This window comes from Macaca nemestrina, chromosome 1 (genome assembly GCF_043159975.1).
Source record: "Macaca nemestrina isolate mMacNem1 chromosome 1, mMacNem.hap1, whole genome shotgun sequence".
NCBI lineage: Eukaryota > Metazoa > Chordata > Mammalia > Primates > Cercopithecidae > Macaca > Macaca nemestrina.
In genome coordinates this window covers 101900207-101919463 of record NC_092125.1, presented here as the reverse complement: position 1 = coordinate 101919463, position 19257 = coordinate 101900207, and the positions used below count along the sequence as shown (strand labels likewise).

Genomic DNA, 19257 nt, shown 5'->3' with positions numbered 1-19257 from the left:
TTGTGTGCCCCAGGGAAACGTGGAGCCCAGTTTGTGACTGGCTGGCTGAATGGAGGGTAGTGGAACTTACTTCTGACAGTGATGCTCACCAGCCCACTGGGTCTGGGACCATAGCCATTTTCAGCTACACAGTAGTATTGCTCAGCATCACTCTCCCTCGCTGTAGGAATCTCATACTCTGCTGTCAGTGAACGCTGGGTCTTTGTCTGAAGGTTTAAACCTATAGCCCCTTTGTACCAAAGGAAGGTGATGTCTCCTGTCCCCATAGCAACTGAGCAGATGAGGACCAGTCTGTCTCCCTCCATCACCTGTCCTCCTGGGGGCTGAGTCTCCAAGCTCACATCAGCAACAGGGACCCCTGTGTGAACACAAGATGACATAGGAAGACCCTGAGTAGGGAGAGTTTCAAAGACAGTAAGTAGATGTGATAGTCCTGAAAGCAAAGAGCATGAGTGAAGTCAATGACATATATAGCTTAATTTGGGTGAGGGGGAAGGGTCTGCTGATTGATTGGGTGATGGTGATAGGATAAGAAAGACAACATAGTATTACTATAGAAGGTGTAGCATCAGCTCTCTCCTTAGAACAGTGTGACTTCCACTACCCTAATCTCTCAAACTTTCATTTTTTCAAGGCACAATAGGATAGTAAAGTGATTATAAGTCCAAATTGTAAATCGAACTGCCTTGTTTGAAGAGTGGTTCCAACTCTTTTACTCGCTGTGTGTGCTTGATCAAATTACTCAACTTCTCTGAGATACAATTTCCCATATGTAAAAGATTGCTGGTAATGACAGTTATCTCCTGCAGTTGGAGGGTTCACAATTACACAATATCTGTGAAGCACTAGGATAGGGACTGCCATGTATAAACTGCTCAATGATTATTGTGGTGGTGGTGGTCCAGTTTCACCAGTATTGAGTTTTTAGCAAGCGTGGGAGAGCACAGCCTTTTGGAAGTATTAGACATTTGCTTCATGGCATGATAGAATGGCAGAGGATGTTGGAATTGTCAACGCTGACGTGGAATAACAAGATGAATTACAAAGCACTCTTTTCTTTCTATTTTTTGCAAATCAAGCTCCAATTGCCCTTCCATAAACCCTGCTCCGGTAACCTATTCTACATATTCCTTCGGCAAAGCCTTCTCTGAGTACCTCAGTCCTTTATCCCCCTTGTCTGTAGTCAACAGCCAGTCCTACACAATGCAGCATCACATATTTAACCCTAGTCATTCAGAGTGCTGGCTGAGCATCAACTTCGTGTAGTCAGGGACCAAACATTATGCAGCTCTTCTCCCCACACCTTCCAGCACAGTGAAGACACACAGTAAGGGTTTCCTAAATACTCTCTGTTTGCCTGAATGGAAACAGACTGAATAAGGGAAGATCCCTTAAGGATCCTAATAATGAGAGAAACTCAGGAATATCTTTCAAACAGCTCCTACTCTTGCAGAGATATAACCCATAACAGTGAGGATTAGCCTCTTGCCACTGTCCTTCTCAGCCTATCTATCCTGGCAGACTGACCCCACTGACACTCACTGTGCACATTTATCTGGGATCTCCAGCTCCTCAAGACTTTGGATGCCATTGTCTGTGCCTCGCACCAGTAGGACCCTGAGTCTTCTTTCCACATGTTGGCGATCTGGAGCTTGGGAGAGCTGCTCCAGCCCGGGCCCAAGGCCTGGGCATCTCTGAAGAAGCAGAACTGGAACTGGGCATCAGAACTCTGTAGAGAGGGCATCTTACAGGTCAGGTTCACTGGGCTCCCCTCTGTGGGATGGGAGGGGCTGACTATCAACAACAGCCCTAGAGAGAGGAATTAAACACAAATGATTAATGGAGTTCAGAGTTTCTGGTAAGAGGCACTTTGTGTCACAGCACTTGCCAACAAGACTCAAAGAAACAGCCAGTTGGACACACAGGCCACTCCACAAGCCTCCACCTCCCCGCACTGGCCCATGGGTCTTCCATGAACTCACCCTGCTCACGCCTGGTACATCCTGCCCCTGTGCAGTGTTATCTTGCAGAAGGCAACCCTTACCTTTGACTTGGATCTTATTATTTTTTGAAGTTCCTATCCATAAACCAAAAGTACCTTTCTTGAAGCCAGTACAATAATATTGAAGACTGTCACTGGAGTTGGCATTGGAGATGGTGAAGCTTGAAGTTTTATTCAAAGTGAATATGCTGCTTTTATCCTTGTAAGCCATATTCATTATCTTCTTCTGTTCCCTTTCCCCTGGCATCTCAGAACCACACTATCTTTTTCAAAAACAGAATATGGGACCTGCAGGGTTGATCTGTCCAGGAAAGACATAGGAGAATCCAATCCCCTCATCGCTGACTCTGTCCTGCCCCTATTATTGCTGTTTCCATTAGAAGCAATGGGGTGTATTTGCTTGGAAATGCCCAGTACCCACCATCCACACAGCTTCTCTACAAACCTCTGTAGAAACCATGATCTAAAGAGCTAATTTAATCCTTTGGGATATTAGGGGCTCTTTTCTTTTTCTTTTTCTTTTCTTTTTTTTTTTTTTTTTTTTTTTTTTTGAGACAGGATCATGTTCTGACTCTCAGGCTAGAGTTCAGTGATGCTATCTCAGCTCACTGCAACCTCAACTTCCTGGGCTCAAGCAGTTATCTCACCTCAGCCTCTCAAGTAACTGGGACTAGAGACACATGCCACCAAGCCCAGCTCATTTTATTTATTTTTTTTTTAGAGACAAGGTCTTATTCTGTTGCTCAGGCTAGTCTCAAACTCCTGGGCTGAAGTGATCCTACCGCCTTGGCCTCCCAAAGTACTAAGTACAGGGGTGAGCCACCGCTCCTGGCCTGGGGCTCTTTTCTGGTGATAAGATGATAAAGTTGTGCTCTGCTCTCTCCTCATCTCCCCAGTTTGCAGCAGCCCGTAGAAATGTCACAACACCTAATAGATATGGGTTGTGTGGACATTTGTTTATCCAACCCTCAGAGCCTCTGCCTCTTGAAAAATATTATACTTTCCCTAAGACAAAACTTCTTTCTTTCCTCACCAGAAGAAAATGACAAGTGCTTTGGATTAGTAAGGGGTGATTCCTAGTTCAATATCTGTAATCTCTAAGTTTTTTTCTGCTGAAATTTTTTTTTTTTGGAAACTTTTAAACATCAGTTCCATCCATAGTACCAGAATATTCGCTTTGTCCTAAGGCATGGAATATCTTAGAGTCACTGTCTTTCCTTGGAAAACTGTGGTCCCCAGAAGACTGACCAGTAGCACAGCTCTTGGAGCTAAGCAGGGCAATAAATAAAAAGGTATTTAGGCCAGGCGTGGTGGCTCATGGCTGTGGTCCCACTACTTTGGGAGGCTGAGGCTGGTGGATCACCTGAGGTCAGGAGTTCAAAACCAGCCTGGCCAACACAGCAAAACCTTGTCTCTACTAAAAATACAAAAATTAGCCAGGCATGGTGGCGTGCGTTTGTAGTTCCAGCTACTCCCAAGGCTGAGGCAGGAGAATCACTTGAACCCAGGAGACAGAGGTAGCAGTGAGCTGAGATCATACCTCTGCACTTCAGCCTGGGCAATAGAGTGAGACTGTCTCAGAAAGAAAAAGCGGGGGGGCATTTAGTATTTGGGCATCTGTAACCCACTATTCTCAATGAGGCTAGAGTGGTGATGAAGTGGGAAACTGGACAGGACGGATTGCAAGGGTCTGGAACTCAGTCTTACAGCTCAGAACTTGTTTCAGATAATTCTTAGATAGCAGAGACTATCTGGAAAATACCTGGTGAGAGAAACTTGGTTTCCTCATCTTTGATATGGCTTTGGATTTCTGCTTAGGCTAGGATTGGGCACTTGGGCTTAGGGGTAAAGATGAGACCAGACAAAAGGCATGCATGGTATTAACACAAGTCATGAGTTAGACTTGGACAAACATTAGATAAGGAACCTAGACGGCTAGACTGACTCTGAATCTCTCTGAATCTTTCTGGTCACAGGAATTGCTAGGGTACTTGAGAACCTGTGTTCCCTAGTTGCACTTGCAGCCGATGTTCTTGAGGTGGCAGGACAATCTCTTTTAACTCTGTGGCTAGTATTTTCTGCACAAGATAGCAATTTTTACATTTTTAACATTAAGCATGATCTAATGAAGAGTCCTTGGTGGGGAAAGGAAGTCTCTACTCTCCTCCTCTGGTAAAGGTAAGACTTTGAGTCAGGATCAGAGCAATGAAGTAAGTTTGCATAAACCAGAGTCCGAAAGAGAAAATGAGTTGGGGTAACAGGTGTGGCTGCAGAGGAGAGCTAAAAATAGGAAGGAGGCAGCAGTACTACTTCATTCCACACATGGCTGGAGGATTCACTCTAATGTTCTCCGTGGATGCGTGATTTCGGCATTTCCTTCATCACCCATGGTGATACACCCAGCCGAGGAGCACAACTGGGAATTGGAACTCCTGAGGCTGGGAGGACAGAGATGTTTCTAGCATGAATCTTCAGCACCCTTTGCCTTCCTTGTGCAAACAGTGTCTCCCTCCCTGTGCTGGGACTTCCCAGAAATAAGACTGTGTTCTTGAGAAGGTCAGAGCAAGACCTATTCACCCCACTGAGCAGACATGTGTCAGGTGCAGAGACTGATGTGAAGACAGAGCAGCCCAGGCCCAAGGGAGTCACTGATGTTTGTACACCTCAGTAGTTGTCACCCTGATATGTTTTGGGCAGGAAGGGGCTGCTAAGACAGCAATCCGCAGGCCTCCTGTGCTGACCTAAGTAACAAAATACCCACAGACCTTGAAGAAGAAAAGGAAGTGCAACTCACCGGCGGGTTCACAGAGTGGAGCTGGGAGAGAATTCAGCAGAGATCAGTACAGAGCAGCAAATCCCACACATCTCCAAAGTTTAAATCCTCCGAGAGCTTCCCCAGCACCACACCCTCCATCCCTTGTACCTTCCCTGCATCTCTCTCTTCCTCCCTCCTTCCCTCGTTCTCTCTTCTCCCCTTCCTTCTTTCATCTTCTCTTCCTCCCTCCTTATCTTACCGCCGCTTCTTTTCTTCTTTCTCTCTGCTCCTTTCCCCATATTCTGCATCACCCACAGAGCACCTACCCACAGAACAACACATGGCTCTTTTTTATGATCAGAAAGTAATTGCCAATGACTTGTGTTGTCTGTGATTAGGAGGTGGCGTCTTTACTAATTACTTAGCAGCTCCCTCTTCAAGTTCCTTATTCCCACTCCCACCTCCTCCTCTCAAAAGTCTTGAGGGTCCAGCTTTGTATTGACTGTTTCGTGGGAACAACAGAGTCAGGCAAGGAGAGTGCAAAGCCTCATACTCAATGCATAGAGACCCTTTGTTTACCAATTTCAGATCAAAGGAGGCTTAGGTACAGAAAAGGAATTCAAATTTCTCCAAAAATTCTCTTCTATCCAAAGGATTTGACCATAATATTATGGCTCAATGATGAAGAAAAAATAATTCTGGGGAAAATGCAGGCTTTGTAGCTGGATGACACAGATTTGAGTACTGGCTCTTCCTCTTACAAGCTGTGTGACTGTGGGAGAAATGTTTCACCTCTCTGTGCTTTAGTTTCCTTGTCTGTAAAGTGTAGATAATAGTAGCACCTACCTCACAGAGTTTTTGTGAAGCTTAAATAAACTGATATTCTTAAGGAGCTTAGACTAGTGCCTGGAATTTACTTATTCAGTAAATATTGTGTCATTACTATCATCTATTTTAGCCAAGCTTGGTTTGAGACACTTACTTTTTCTTAGGTTAAGTGTTTACTTGAATAATTAGTTCCTTAGGTAAGAGAAAATAATCAATAGGAGGTACTATAAAATCATATTTTATACATTTATCCATTCAACAAATAATTTGAAGTGCTCACTGTATGCCAGACATTGTGCATGGCCCTGGAGTGATGGGAGTGAACATGAATGATGATCTTTGATGTCAAGAAATTTATAGTACAGTGGGAGAGAGCCAATTTAAAAATAAGTATATAATATTCTTTCAGAGAGTGATTGGTGCTCTAAGAAAAATAAAGCAGAGAAATAAGATACAGAGCATCTTTAGATGGTCTTAACTGTTTAGATAGATTTAGATAGACTCAGTAAAAACCTAAATGAAATCAGGAAACAAGTCTTCTGAATATTTGGGAAAGAGCATCTGTGGCAGAGAAAACATCAAATGCAAGTATCCTGAGGAGGAAATACGCTTGTACAAGGAGGAATGAGAAGGCAAGGGCGGCTGGAGCTGACCAAGTAAGGGGGCAGGGGGTCGTTATCGGTGTCTGAGAAATAGGAAGGATCCAGTCATGGGCACTTTATGGACTTGGCAATAGTTTTGGATTTCATTCTAGGTGTGATGGGGAACTATGGACAGTTCTTGCTTAATTTACAATATCACTCTGACACCGTGAGGAAAACAGTATAGAAGTGCAAGAAAAGCAAGGAGAACATTAGTGGGAATTTAGTGTAGGGGAGTAAAGATAGTGGTTCAGATTAGACAGTGCTGGTGATATGAAATGGTCAGACTTTAGTATAAATTCTAAAAGTAGAATTAATAGGAATTGCTATGGATTAAATAGAAAGTGCAAAAGGAGAGAGAGGAGAATTAAGTATGACTCTTAGATTTTTGGCCACAGAAACTGGAAGAATGGTTGTGACATTTCCTGAATTGGAGAAGTTGTGGGGGAAAATAGGTTAAGTTTTGGGGTGGTGCATGTGTGGTTGCATGTGTCTCTGGTTCCAGCTACTCATGGAGCTGAGGCAGGTGCATCACTTGAGACCAGGAATTCAAGGCTGCAATGAGCCATGACCATACCACTGCACTTCAGTTGGGGCAACAGGGTCAGACCCTAACTCTAAAAAAATTAAATAATTTAGCAAAGAACCTGAAAAGCAACAGATACTGAATTAGAAAGAAAACCAGCAGAATATGATATTCCAGAAGCCAAGTGAAAAGTAGTTCCAAAAAAAGAGTGATCAAATGCCCCTGAGAAATTGAGTAAATTAAAAAATTAAAATTGACCCCTGGATGCAGCAACAAAAAGATGGTTGATGCTATGTGCAAGAACAATTCAATGGAATGGTAAGAATGAAAGACTGATAGTAGTACGGTGGAAGTACGGTGGAAGATCAAGAGATCTGTTTGAGTTTAAGATGCCTGTTAAACACCTGATGTTAAGTTTAAGATGTTTATTAAGATGTCTATTAGATACCAGAATGTAAGAGGTATTTAAAAGAGAGGCCAAAGCTAGAGAAATAAGCTTGCATTTAAGCTTTAAGTGGCACATGAGGTGACATAATTATATAATTTGGGGAAGTGAGTATGGATGAAGTCTAGGTATCAACTTTGAGGATATCCAACATTTTGAGGTAAGCAAAGGATCCAAGCCAGACGCCATGGCTTATGACTGTAATCCCAACACTTTGGAAGGCTGAGGTGAGAGGATTGATTGAGGCCAGAAGTTTGAGACCAGCCTGGGCGGCAAAAAATAAATTTATTTAAAAAAAAAAAAAGTTTGTTGAGGGGGATGGAGTTTCACTCTTCTTGCCCAAGCTAGAGTGCAATGGCACAATCTCGGCTCACTGCATCCTCCACCTCTCGGGTTCAAGGGATTCTTCTGCCTCAGCCTCCTAAGTAGCTGGGATTACAGGCATGTGCCACCACAACCAGCTAATTTTTTTTTTTTAATTTAGTAGAGACTGGGTTTCATCATGTTGGTCAGCTTGGTCTGAACTGCTGACCTCACGTGATCCACCTGCCTTGGCCTCCTAAAATGCTGGGATTACAGATGTGAGCCACCACACCCAGTCAAAAAAATGTTTTAATTAGCTGAGTGTGGTTGCATGTGTCTCTGGTTCCAGCTACTCATGGAGCTGAGGCAGGTGCATCACTTGAGACCAGGAATTCAAGGCTGCAATGAGCCATGACCATACCACTGCACTTCAGTTGGGGCAACAGGGTCAGACCCTAACTCTAAAAAAATTAAATAATTTAGCAAAGAACCTGAAAAGCAACAGATACTGAATTAGAAAGAAAACCAGCAGAATATGATATTCCAGAAGCCAAGTGAAAAGTAGTTCCAAAAAAAGAGTGATCAAATGCCCCTGAGAAATTGAGTAAATTAAAAAATTAAAATTGACCCCTGGATGCAGCAACAAAAAGATGGTTGATGCTATGTGCAAGAACAATTCAATGGAATGGTAAGAATGAAAGACTGATTTAAGTGGGTACAAGGAAGAGTGAGGAAGAATTACAAGGACTTAGACGAGTTTACCAGGGGTTAGGAATGGGGGAAGATTTGACTATAAAAGGGATTGAGGGCATAAGAAAATTTTTTTCTTTTATTTATTTATTTATTTATTTATTTATTTATTTATTGAGACAGTCTCACTCTGTCACCCAGGCTGGAATGCAGTGGCATGATCTCAGCTCATTTGTAACCTCTACCTCCCAGGTTCGTGCAATTCTCCTGCCTCAGCCTCCCGAGTAGCTAGGACTACAGGCATGGACCACCACACCTGGCTAATTTTTGTATTTTTAGTAGAGATGGAATTTCACCATGTTGACCACGCTGGTCTCGAACTCCTGACCTCAGGTGATCCACCTGCCTAGGCCTCCCCAAGTGCTGGTATTACAGGCTTGAGCCACTGCGTCCAGCCAGGAAATTTTTGAAGGGATAAAAATGTCCTGTATTTTGATTCTGCTGGTGGTTATGTTACTCTAAATCTTTGTCAAAAATTATAGACTGTGTTTCAAAAAAGTAAACCTTAATGTAATGTAAATTAAAAATAAATATTAAATAAAGAATGAAAGAAAGTGAAGCAAAGACAGCAACTCACTGAAAACTTTATGTTTTGCTTTATTTTATTTTTTTGAGACAGGATCTTGCTCTGTTACTCAGGCTGGAGGTCAGATCACTGCAGACTTAACCTCCTGGGCTCAAGTGATCCTCTTACCTCAGCCTCCCAAGTAGCTGTGACTACAAGCATGTGCCACCATGCTACACTGTTTATTTTTTATCTTTATTTTCTATCTTTTGTAGAGACGAGATCTTGCTATGTTGTCCAGGCTGGTCTCAAACACCTGGTGTCAAGCGATCCTCCTGCCTCAGCCTCCCAAAGTGCTGGGATTACAGGCATGAGCCACCACACCTGGTGCACTGAAAACTTTATAAAGGGAGACAGAAAAATGGTGTAGTAAATGGAAGCCATATTTCTAGTATTTTAAGGGAAAAGACATTGTCGGTGATGTTGGCAAGATGGCTGACTAGAGGTGTCTATTACTCATCCCCTTGCCTCCTAAAATACACTGAAACAATAAGGAAACAACTACATTTTGACTGGAGTGTCTAAAGGAGAGCACTGAAGTATAGCAGGGGAGTGGCAGAAACCTTGCGGAGCACAGAAACTCAGGATGGCTACATAAAGAAGGCAAAGGAACACCCTGCCTCTGCAACCCTGTCTCCTCAGTCAGGATCAGCTTGGAATGCAGGCTGGGATTCAGGCCTAGAAGGGGTTTTTCCCGAAAACAAAAGGTAAAGAAGACCCCAGAAGCCCCCATTATATCTGTGGACACTGGCAGTCTTTGTTGCTGGAGTATCCTGCAGTTCTCACAGGCCCTAAGTCCAGTTTTGGAATCTGCCTGGAGTTCATGTGGCTGCATTATGCTAGAGTAAGAGCCCATATTGTGGCTCCTCCCATCCATAACCCAAGCTACTACTGCACAGCACCATCTTGAAACTAGAGCAACTACTAGAGTGTGTTCTGTTCTTGGGGGCAGTAGTCACTGCGTCTATTCATCCTTGAGGCTTCACCATCATTGCATCATGCTTACACACAGTAGTACACCATCTGCTAGCCAAGCTGCCCTGCATCCTAACCCATGGGAACAAGCTGTCTAGGAAGCACTCCATTTTCTCCATCCTAGTGGCTTCAGTGCCCCAACCCCAGGGACTCAAAATCTAGGCTCAGGGAGACAGCTGTGATCCTGTCACTTGAGTCCACATGACACTCTGCCCTGCCAAGGAACAGGCTGTCTTGCCCAGTGGGGAAGTCAAGCCTTATCCAGAAAACCAGCCATGTGCTTGCCTCCTTGGCATATGACCCAGTCGGGCATCCTGCCCCTAGGGAAGCCACAGCTGAGCCAGCAGACCAATTGCATGCCCCCTTGGTGTGAAAACCAGCCTGGCACCTCACCCCTGGGGAAACACAGCACCTGCCAATCTGTATTACTCTGCCCTTCCTGGTCAAACAACCTAAGTGTCCTGCCTGGATCTGGACTAGCCCTCTGAAGCCTGAGCTGCTGACGCACACCATTTCCTTGGTGTGATGGTGTGATATGGGGGAGTGAGCCCAATATTGTCCTGTTCCCTGCTCTCCAGAGCTGAAGCCACAACTGCATCCTATCACCATTCCAGGATTTTTGCTGTCACTACACCTGGCATCATAGAGCCAGGGCCACTACTGTGTCCCACCACTCCAGGGTCCAGAGTCACCACTATGTAATACACTCTCTCCTGGTGCCTGAGTTGCCACTGTGTCCATTGACTCTGGGATTTGATTTGTACTTGTGATATGCTTCCCAGTGTCTGAGCCTTTGGAAAGCCCTTTATCCTTAGAGCCATAACAGTGCTGTATCTTGACCCCCCAGGATCAAAGTCACAGCTACAACCTTGCCCCTTGACTTCCCCACTGGGCCTGAGATACTGGAGAGTGCTTCAGAGTCACATTCTTTGCCTTGGTGAAAGAGCTGTGTCCATCTATGCCTAAGACAATGAACCTACATCCAGGCACAGATGCCACAGCAGTGGCACTGTGTGCAGGACAATGGGTGCAGGACCACAACCACCTCAAGCATCTGTGCCCTGGAACACAGTACTACCGTGCCTGCCTGTAACCCATGCTGGAAACGAACACCAAAAGAGACCCTCTCAGGTATGAGGGTCTATGAGGAAAAGAACAAGAAGATCCCTAAAGCTCTTGTCACTGAGAACTGTAACAATCTATCCTGCCAACCACCCCCCAGAAACTCCTACAGTCTAGGACACTGAGGCACACACAAGCATTGCTGACATTGATTACTGCTGAAGAAATTACACAGAGACCACACTACTATGCTCACCCGGAACCAAACCAATGCACCTTCCTCAACTAAGGATCCATCGGTGCCCTAGGATCAATCTGCAAGTGAAAGTCTTTTCTTACAAAAGCTACTCTAAAATTGAAAGAGGAGACTCTTCCACCAGATGCACAAATGTCAAAGCAGGAACACAACAAACATGAAAAAGCAAGGAAACATGACACCACTAAAAGAACAAAATAATTTTCCAATAACTAACTGGAGATTTATTAATTGCCTAAGAAATTCAAAATTATAATCTTAAGGGAACTCACTGACTTATAAGAGAATACAGATGAAAAGTTCAATAAAATCTGGAAAACAATTTATGACCTAAAGAGGAAATTTGAAAATAGATAGCTATCATGAAAATAATCCAAACAGAAATCATAGAGCTAAAAAATTAAATGCATGAAATAAAAATTACAATTGAGAGTTTCAACAGTAAACCAGATAAAGAAGAAGAATTTCTTTTTTTTTTTTTTTTTTTTTTTTTTTGACGGAGTCTCGCTCTGTCACCCAGGCTGGAGTGCTGTGGCTGGATCTCAGCTCACTACAAGCTCCGCCTCCCGGGTTCCCGCCATTCTCCTGCCTCAGCCTCCAGAATAGCTGGGACTACAGGGGCCCGCCACCTCGCCCGGCTAGTTTTTTGTATTTTTTAGTAGAGACGGGGTTTCACCGTGTTAGCCAGGATGGTCTCGACCTCCTGACCTCATGATCCGCCCGTCTCGGCCTCCAAAAGTGCTGAGATTACAGGCTTGAGCCACCGCGCCTGGCAAGAAGAAGAATTTCGAAACTTGAATACAGATCTTTTGAAGTACCTCAGATAGCTGAAGAAATTTTTTTTTTTAATGAAAAAAGCCTACAGGACTTTTGGGACACCATTAAGTGAGCAAATATTTGTATTATTAGAGTAGTAGAAGAAAAAGATATAGAGGAAGTGATGGAAAGCATATTTGATAAACTAGTAGTTGTAAACTACTCAAGTCTTGGGATGAATATGAACAACCAGATCCATGAAGTTCAAAAATCCCCAAATAGATTTAACCCAAAGAGGTCCTCTCCAGGTACATTATAGACAAATTGTTAAAGGTCAGGTAGAAATAGAATTCTAAACACAGAAGAAACATCAAGTCACACATAAGAGAATTTCTATAAGAGTATCATCAGATCTATCACCAGAAATCATGCAGGCCAGGAAAGAATAAGATGATATATTCAAAGTGCTGAAAGAAGAAAACTTTCAGCAAGAATACTATACGCAGAAAAGATATCTTTCAGAAATGAAGGAGAAATAAAGTCTCACCCACACAAGCAAAAGCTGATGGAATTCAAGACCATTAGACAAGCCTTAAAGTAACTGCATAAGAGAGTGTTCCAACCAGAAGCGAAAGGACAATAATTACTCCATGAAAACATGTGAAGGTATACAATTAACTGATAGAGGTAAATTGATCATTAAATTCAGAAAATCTCATTACTGTAATGGTGATTTGTAAATATTTCAAATCTCTAGTATGATGGTTAAAAGTGAAAATGGTCAATAATAACTACAGCTGTGATAAGTTGTTAAGAAGTATACAATATAAAATATGTAACATAAGGCAACAAAAATATAAATTATGGGGGCAATGGAAAATGTCTAGACCAAAGTTAAGTTATTATCAGCTTAAAGTAGTCTATTATAACTATAATATTTTTTATATAAGCCTCATGGTAACTGCAAAGAAAAAATTGACAGCAGACACATAAATGGGAGAGAGAAAAGAATCAAAGCCTAGTGCTTCAAAAAATCCACCAAAACACAAAGATAAATAACAAGAGAGAAACAAAGGAATGAAAGATCTACAAAACAATTAGAAAGCACTCAACAAAATGTCAGGAGTAAGTCCGTACATATCTATAGTAACCTTGAATGTAAATAGATTAAATTATTCAATTAAAAAATATAGAGTGGCTGAATGGATTTTAAAAAACAAAACCCAACTATATTCTGCCTGCAAGAAACTCTACCTGTAAGGACGTACATAGACAGAAAGTAAAAGGATGAAAAAGAAATACCATGAAAATGGAGAACAGGAATAGCTATGCTTATATTGGATATAATAGAATTTAAGTCAAAAACTATAAAAAGATGCAAAGAAGGCCATTGTATAATGACAAAGGGGTGAATTCATCAACAAGATATAAACGATTTTAAACATATATACATCCAACACTAGAGCACCCAAATATACAAAGCAATTTTATTAGATCTAAAAGGAGATATAGACTGCAATATAATAATAGTAAGGGACTTTAACACTCCACTTTCAGCAATGGAAAATCATCCAGAAAGAAAATCAACACATAAATATCAAATTTAAACTACACTGTAGACAAAATAGATCTAATGGACATTTATAGAACATTTCACCCAATAGCTGCAGAATTCACATTTTTCTCATCTGCACATGGAACATTCTCAAGGATAGATTGTATTTTAGGAAACAAAATGTCTTAACAAATTTAAAAAGATTGAAATTATATGAAGTATCTTCTGACCACAATGGTATGAAACTTGAAATCAATAACACAAGGTACTTCAGAAACTTCACAAATACATGAAAATTGAACATCATGCTCCCAAAGAACCAATGAGTCAATGAAAAATAATTTAAAAAGAAACTTTAAAATTTCTTGAGGCAAATAAAAATGGAACCACAACATACAAAAATCTATGAAATATAGCAAAAACAATTCTAAAAGGGAAGTTTATGGCAATGAATGCCTACATCAAAAATAGAAGAAAGATCTAAAATAGGTAACCTAACGTTTCACCTCAAGGAGCTAGAAAAACAAGAACAAATTCAGCCCAAAATTAGTAGAAGGAAGGAAATAATAAAGACTATGGCAGAAATAAATGAAATAGAGACTAGAAAAACAATACAAAAGATCAATGAAATGAGTCAGTTTTTTAAAAAAGATAAACAAAATTGACAAACTAGTCAGACTAAATAAGAAAAAGGAGATAAAATTCAAATAATAAAATCAGAGATAAAAAGGGGGCATCACAGCTGACATCACAGATTATAAAGGGTAAAGGATTATAAGAGACTATTGTGAACAATTATATGCAAAGAAATTGGTACCTTAGAAGAAATAGATAAATTCCTGCACACATATAACTTCAAGATTGAATTATGAAGAAATAAAAAATCTGAACAGACCAATAACAACTAAGGGAATTCAATCAGTAATAAAAAGTCTTCCATCAAAAAGGAACCTAGGACCTGATAGCTTATTGCTGAATTCTACCAAACATTTAAAGAACTAATACCAATTACTCTCAAACGATTTCAAAGAAATTAAAAGAAGAAAACACTTCCATACTCATTCTAGGTAGAGGCCAATATTACTTTGATGCCAAAACCAGACAAAAACACAACAAAAAGAACAGGCTGATATTTCTGATGGACATAGATGTGCAAATTCTCAACAAAATGCTAGCAAAACAAATTCAACAGAACATTTAAAAAATTCATTTACCATGATCAATGGGATTCATTTCAGGGATGAAAGAATGGTTCAACATGCAAATCAATAAACATGATACATCACATTAACAAAATCAAGAATAAAAATCACATGCTCAACACATGCACAAAAAGCATTTGACAAAATTCAACATCCATTTATGCTAAAAACTCTCAGAAAATTAGGTATAGAAGAAATGTACCTCAACATAATAAAGGTCATATATGACAAGTCTATAGCTAATATCATACTGAATGGGGAAAAGTTGAAAGCATTTCTCTAAAATCTAGAAAAGACAAAGATGTCCACTTTGGCCACTACTATTTAACATAATAATGGAAGTCCTACGCAAAGTATTAGGCAAGAGAAAGAAAGAAAGGACATCCAAATTGAGAAGGAAGAAGTTAAATTGTCCCTGTTGGCAGATGACATAATCTTATATGTAGAAAACTCTAAAGACTTCACCAACAAAATTTCATCTAATAAATGATAAAGCTCTATGTCACTGATTTGGGCATCAACTTCACCGATGAAGTTGCTGGATAATAGATAGATAGATAGATAGATAGATAGATAGATAGATAGATAGACAAAACATATAAATCAGTAGTGTTTCTATATACTAATAGTGAACTACCTGCAAAAGAAATCAAGAAAACAATCCCATTCACAATAGTTATAAAATAATAAAATACTTAGGAATAAATTTAACCAAGGAGATGAAATATCTCTATAGCGAAAACTATAAAACATTAATGAAGAAATTAAAGAAGATGCAAATAAATTGAAGGATATAACATGTTCACGGATTGGAAGAATAAATATTGTTAAAATATCAATACTACCCAGAATCATCTACAGATTCAATGCAATCTCTATCAAAATACCAATGACATTGTTTTCAGAAATAGAAAAAGCAATCCTAAAATTTGTATGGAACTAACAAACAAACAAATAAAAAACCCTGAATAGCCAAACAACCTTGAAGAAAAGAAAAGCTGGAGATATTACACAACCTGACTTCAAAACTCTAATAATCTACAAACCTATAATAGTCAAAACAGCATGGTACAGGCATAAAAACAGACACACAGACCAATGGAACAGAATAGAGAGCCTAGAAATAAGTCCACACATTTATAGCTCACTGATTTTCAACAAAGGTTTTAAGAATGCATAATGTGGAAAGGACAGTGACATCACTAAATAGTGTTAAGAAAACTGGATATCCACCTACAGAAGAATGAAATTAGATTCTTATCTCTCACCATAGACAAAAATCAACTCCAAATGGATGAAAGACTTAAATGTATGACCCTGAACTGAAACTACTAGGAGAAAACATGGGGGAAAGCTCTATGTCGCTGTTTTTGGCGGTGATTTTTTGGCTAGGACCTCAAAAGCAAAAGCAACAAAAGCAAAAATAGACAAACGGGATTACACACAACCAAAAGGCTTCAGCATAGTAAAGGAAATAATCAACAGAGTGAACAGACAACCTACAAAATAGGAAAAAGTACTTGCAGTCAAAAAATCTGAGAAAAATTAATATCCAAAATACATAAAAACTCAAACAATACTAACAACCCTATTAACAATGGTCTAATTCTCAAAAGAAGACATGCAAGTGGCCAACAAGTGTATTAAAAAATGCCCAACATCACTAATCATCAGAAAAATGCAAATCAAAACCACAATGAAATATTACCCCATACCTGTGAGAATGACTATAATCAAAAAGACCAAAGATAACTAGTATTGTCAAAGATGTGTAGAAAAGAGAATCTTCATGTGCTGTTGGTGGGACTGTAAATTAGAACAGCTATTATGGAAAACAGTATGAAGGCTCTTAAAATATAAAAAATGGAACTGCCATATGGTTCAGCCATCCCACTACTGGACACGTATCCAGAGGAAATTAAAGCAGCATGTTAAAGAGACATCTGCAGTCCCACATTTATTGCAGCACTATTCACAATAGCCAAGACAGCATCAATGTAGATGTTCATCAAAAAATTAATGGATAAACACAATGCAGTATATATACATGATGGAATACTATTCAGCCATAAAAATAATGAAATCCTATCATTTACAACAACATGGGTTAGCCTGAAGGATATTATGTTAAATGAAATGAGGTAGGCACAGGAAGACAAGTACTGCACTCTCTCACTCATGTGGAATCTAAAAACGTTGATTTCATAGAAGGACAGGGCAGAATGGTGGTTACAAGAAGCTTGGGTAATAGTGGGCAAGGAGGAATGAGGAAAATGTTGCTCAATGGGTATATAATTACAGTTAGATATGGGGGGGGGGTGTCCAGAATAGACAAATATAGAGAGACAGAGAGTAGACAATGATTGCTTGTGGCCACTGGATAGAGCGGTGAGTATAGGTGAGGGGGTTGGAAAAAAAATTGGGGATGCCTGCTAGTGGGTATGGAGTTATTTCTTGGTGATGAAAACTTTCCGAAAATGATTGTGGTAATAGTTGCACCACTCGGTGATTGTAATTAAAAACCACTGGATTGTATAGCTTAAATGGTGAATTGTGTTATATGTGAATAATATTTCACATATTGTTAAAATAAAAGGTATTGTAGCATGTTTGTATACTTATGAGAATAATTTAGATTGAAGAAACATATTGATGATGGAGCAAAGTTTTTGAGAAAGTAAGAGGGTCTTGGGCCCAATGCACAAGTGGAGAGTCTTGTCATCAACAGGATGAGGGGCAATATATTCGTGGTAGGGGAAGAGAAGGCAGTGTATGTGAATGCAGAGGTGAGTAGGTTGACAGCAACAGAAAGATGAGAGGGTTTTCTTTTGACTGCTTTTATTTTCTCAATGAAATATGAAGCAAGATTATACAATGAGAGTGAACAGAGAAGTTTGAGGTGACAGGATAAGGTATGCAATAGTGATCATGGAGCAACATGGATTATGAACATGTAGGATAATTGCCTGGCATTGCTGCTGGCTACCTGAGATTCAGGGGTCCTACACTTAAAAGGGGATAAGTCAGCAGGGTTGTGTGTTTAAAAAGAAAATCCCATTCAGCTGTTTATGCCTGGGAGTGAAGCATGCATAAAGGCGTGTAAACCTGAGAGTGCTATGGGGGAAAAGAGATGAAGGTGTACTCGAGGGAGTGTTGTGTGGTGAGCTGCAGAATCTGAGCTGAGTACCATGAGAAGTGAGCACATGAAGTGTAGTCACTGATAATGGAAAAGTAGTCCTGGGGTAATTGTTGGAAATAGAGTGCAGAAGAAAGTGAGCTAGAAACACAACTTACTGGGGACGGCGGGGGATGTATACTGAAAACAAAGGATCATAGGATGATAAGTTCTAAGGTTTGACTGTGGGAATGGGGAGTCAGAGAGGGATAAAAGGAAATAATGTTGGTAGTAAGAAGGGCAAGGAATTCAGAGGTCAATTTATTATGTAGATTTTTTTTTTTGGCAGCTGTTGAAAACACTAAGAACAAAGACAATTATTGATGGACAGGAAGACAGACAGGGAACACCTCCTATGACATAAAAACTGAAATGATAGTTTTTTTGAAAATTCTGGCTTTTTGAAGTATCTACAACTTTTTGCCTGACTCTGAGCCCTCAATGGAAGTGGAGATCTAAGCATCCCTGAGCATTACCTGACAGAACCTTAATCCTAAGAAGTCCTTACAGCCCTTCAGGAAGCAGAGCCCAAGCGTGAATGCATCCCATACCCTGCTCTAAGTCGTCCAACTCACCACAGATCAACAGCAACAGCCTCGGCAGCATGAGGACCAGGTCAGGGATGTTACCTAGAGATGCCTCTCATCAAAAAAACAATGCACCTCAGAGTCGAGCAGCAGCAGCGCATCAGAGGTTTGAGGAAGTTGAGATCAGAAGTTACCCTTCAGCAGAAGTAGAAGGAAGAAGAGCCCTCCAATGACCAGTCTCCATTTCCTCTTCTATGAAGGCTGAGAAAATTAAAGATGCTCCTTTTTAAATACAGTTTGATTCAATTCCACAAGTTTCAGATAATAGTACACATCAATATTTGAGGGACTTTTTCAAGAATTCGGGTATTTCAAAGGAAGTTTTCTAAAGGCAGGTTCCTACTTTGATGAGTCTCATCGGGTTATGGTCCTGCTGAATTTCATCTTTGATACATCTACAACACTTTTCACCTTTGATAGGGATGTCTCCTGGATTGTTTCTAATCAGCACATTCTTTTGTTCAGCAATATGGTCCCACTATGCCAACTTTCTCTAGTATAGTCATATTATGCAAACACGTCATTAAGCCAGGGACTGATGGGGCTGTCACCCAGGCTGTGTGCAGTGTCTGACCCTTGCTGCATATGATGACTTGTGTACAGGGTCGACCTATTCATACAGATATATGCTTTGATATTTAAACTTTCAGTGTACCAGTAAATGAGCATGAAGTCACTGAAAAATAAAATCATGGCAAATTACAATCTGGGGGATGTTTGAAAATGAAACACAGAAAATAAACATATGCAAATTAGCTTCAGGGCACTTGAGAAGGGTTCACCGTTAGTACTAACTCTGGGATTTGTAAAATTGCCCCTCTTTTCCCTCAAAATCAGGGTACTACCTGTAATCTCTCCCATTGCTACCTTTAGC

General features: G+C 40.5%; 1 protein-coding gene across 5 annotated transcripts in view; it reads right to left on the bottom strand.

The window, feature by feature from the left end:
• Positions 1-18534, bottom strand: part of LOC105498095 (Fc receptor like 1) — a 28454-nt gene extending 9920 nt beyond the window's left edge. The window contains exons 1-4 of one of the 5 annotated variants that reach the window (XM_071083124.1): positions 18372-18534; positions 4797-4817; positions 1543-1809; positions 71-358 (exon numbers count right to left, since the gene is read on the bottom strand). In XM_071083124.1, coding sequence (XP_070939225.1) covers positions 71-358; positions 1543-1809; positions 4797-4817; positions 18372-18402 — 607 coding nt within the window. In that variant the 5' untranslated portion in view covers positions 18403-18534. The remainder of the gene's footprint in view (positions 1-70; positions 359-1542; positions 1810-4796; positions 4818-18371) is intronic. The other 4 variants (XM_071083122.1, XM_071083130.1, XM_011769942.2 and 1 more) reach the window with 4 other exon arrangements.
• Positions 18535-19257: the final 723 nt, after the last annotated feature.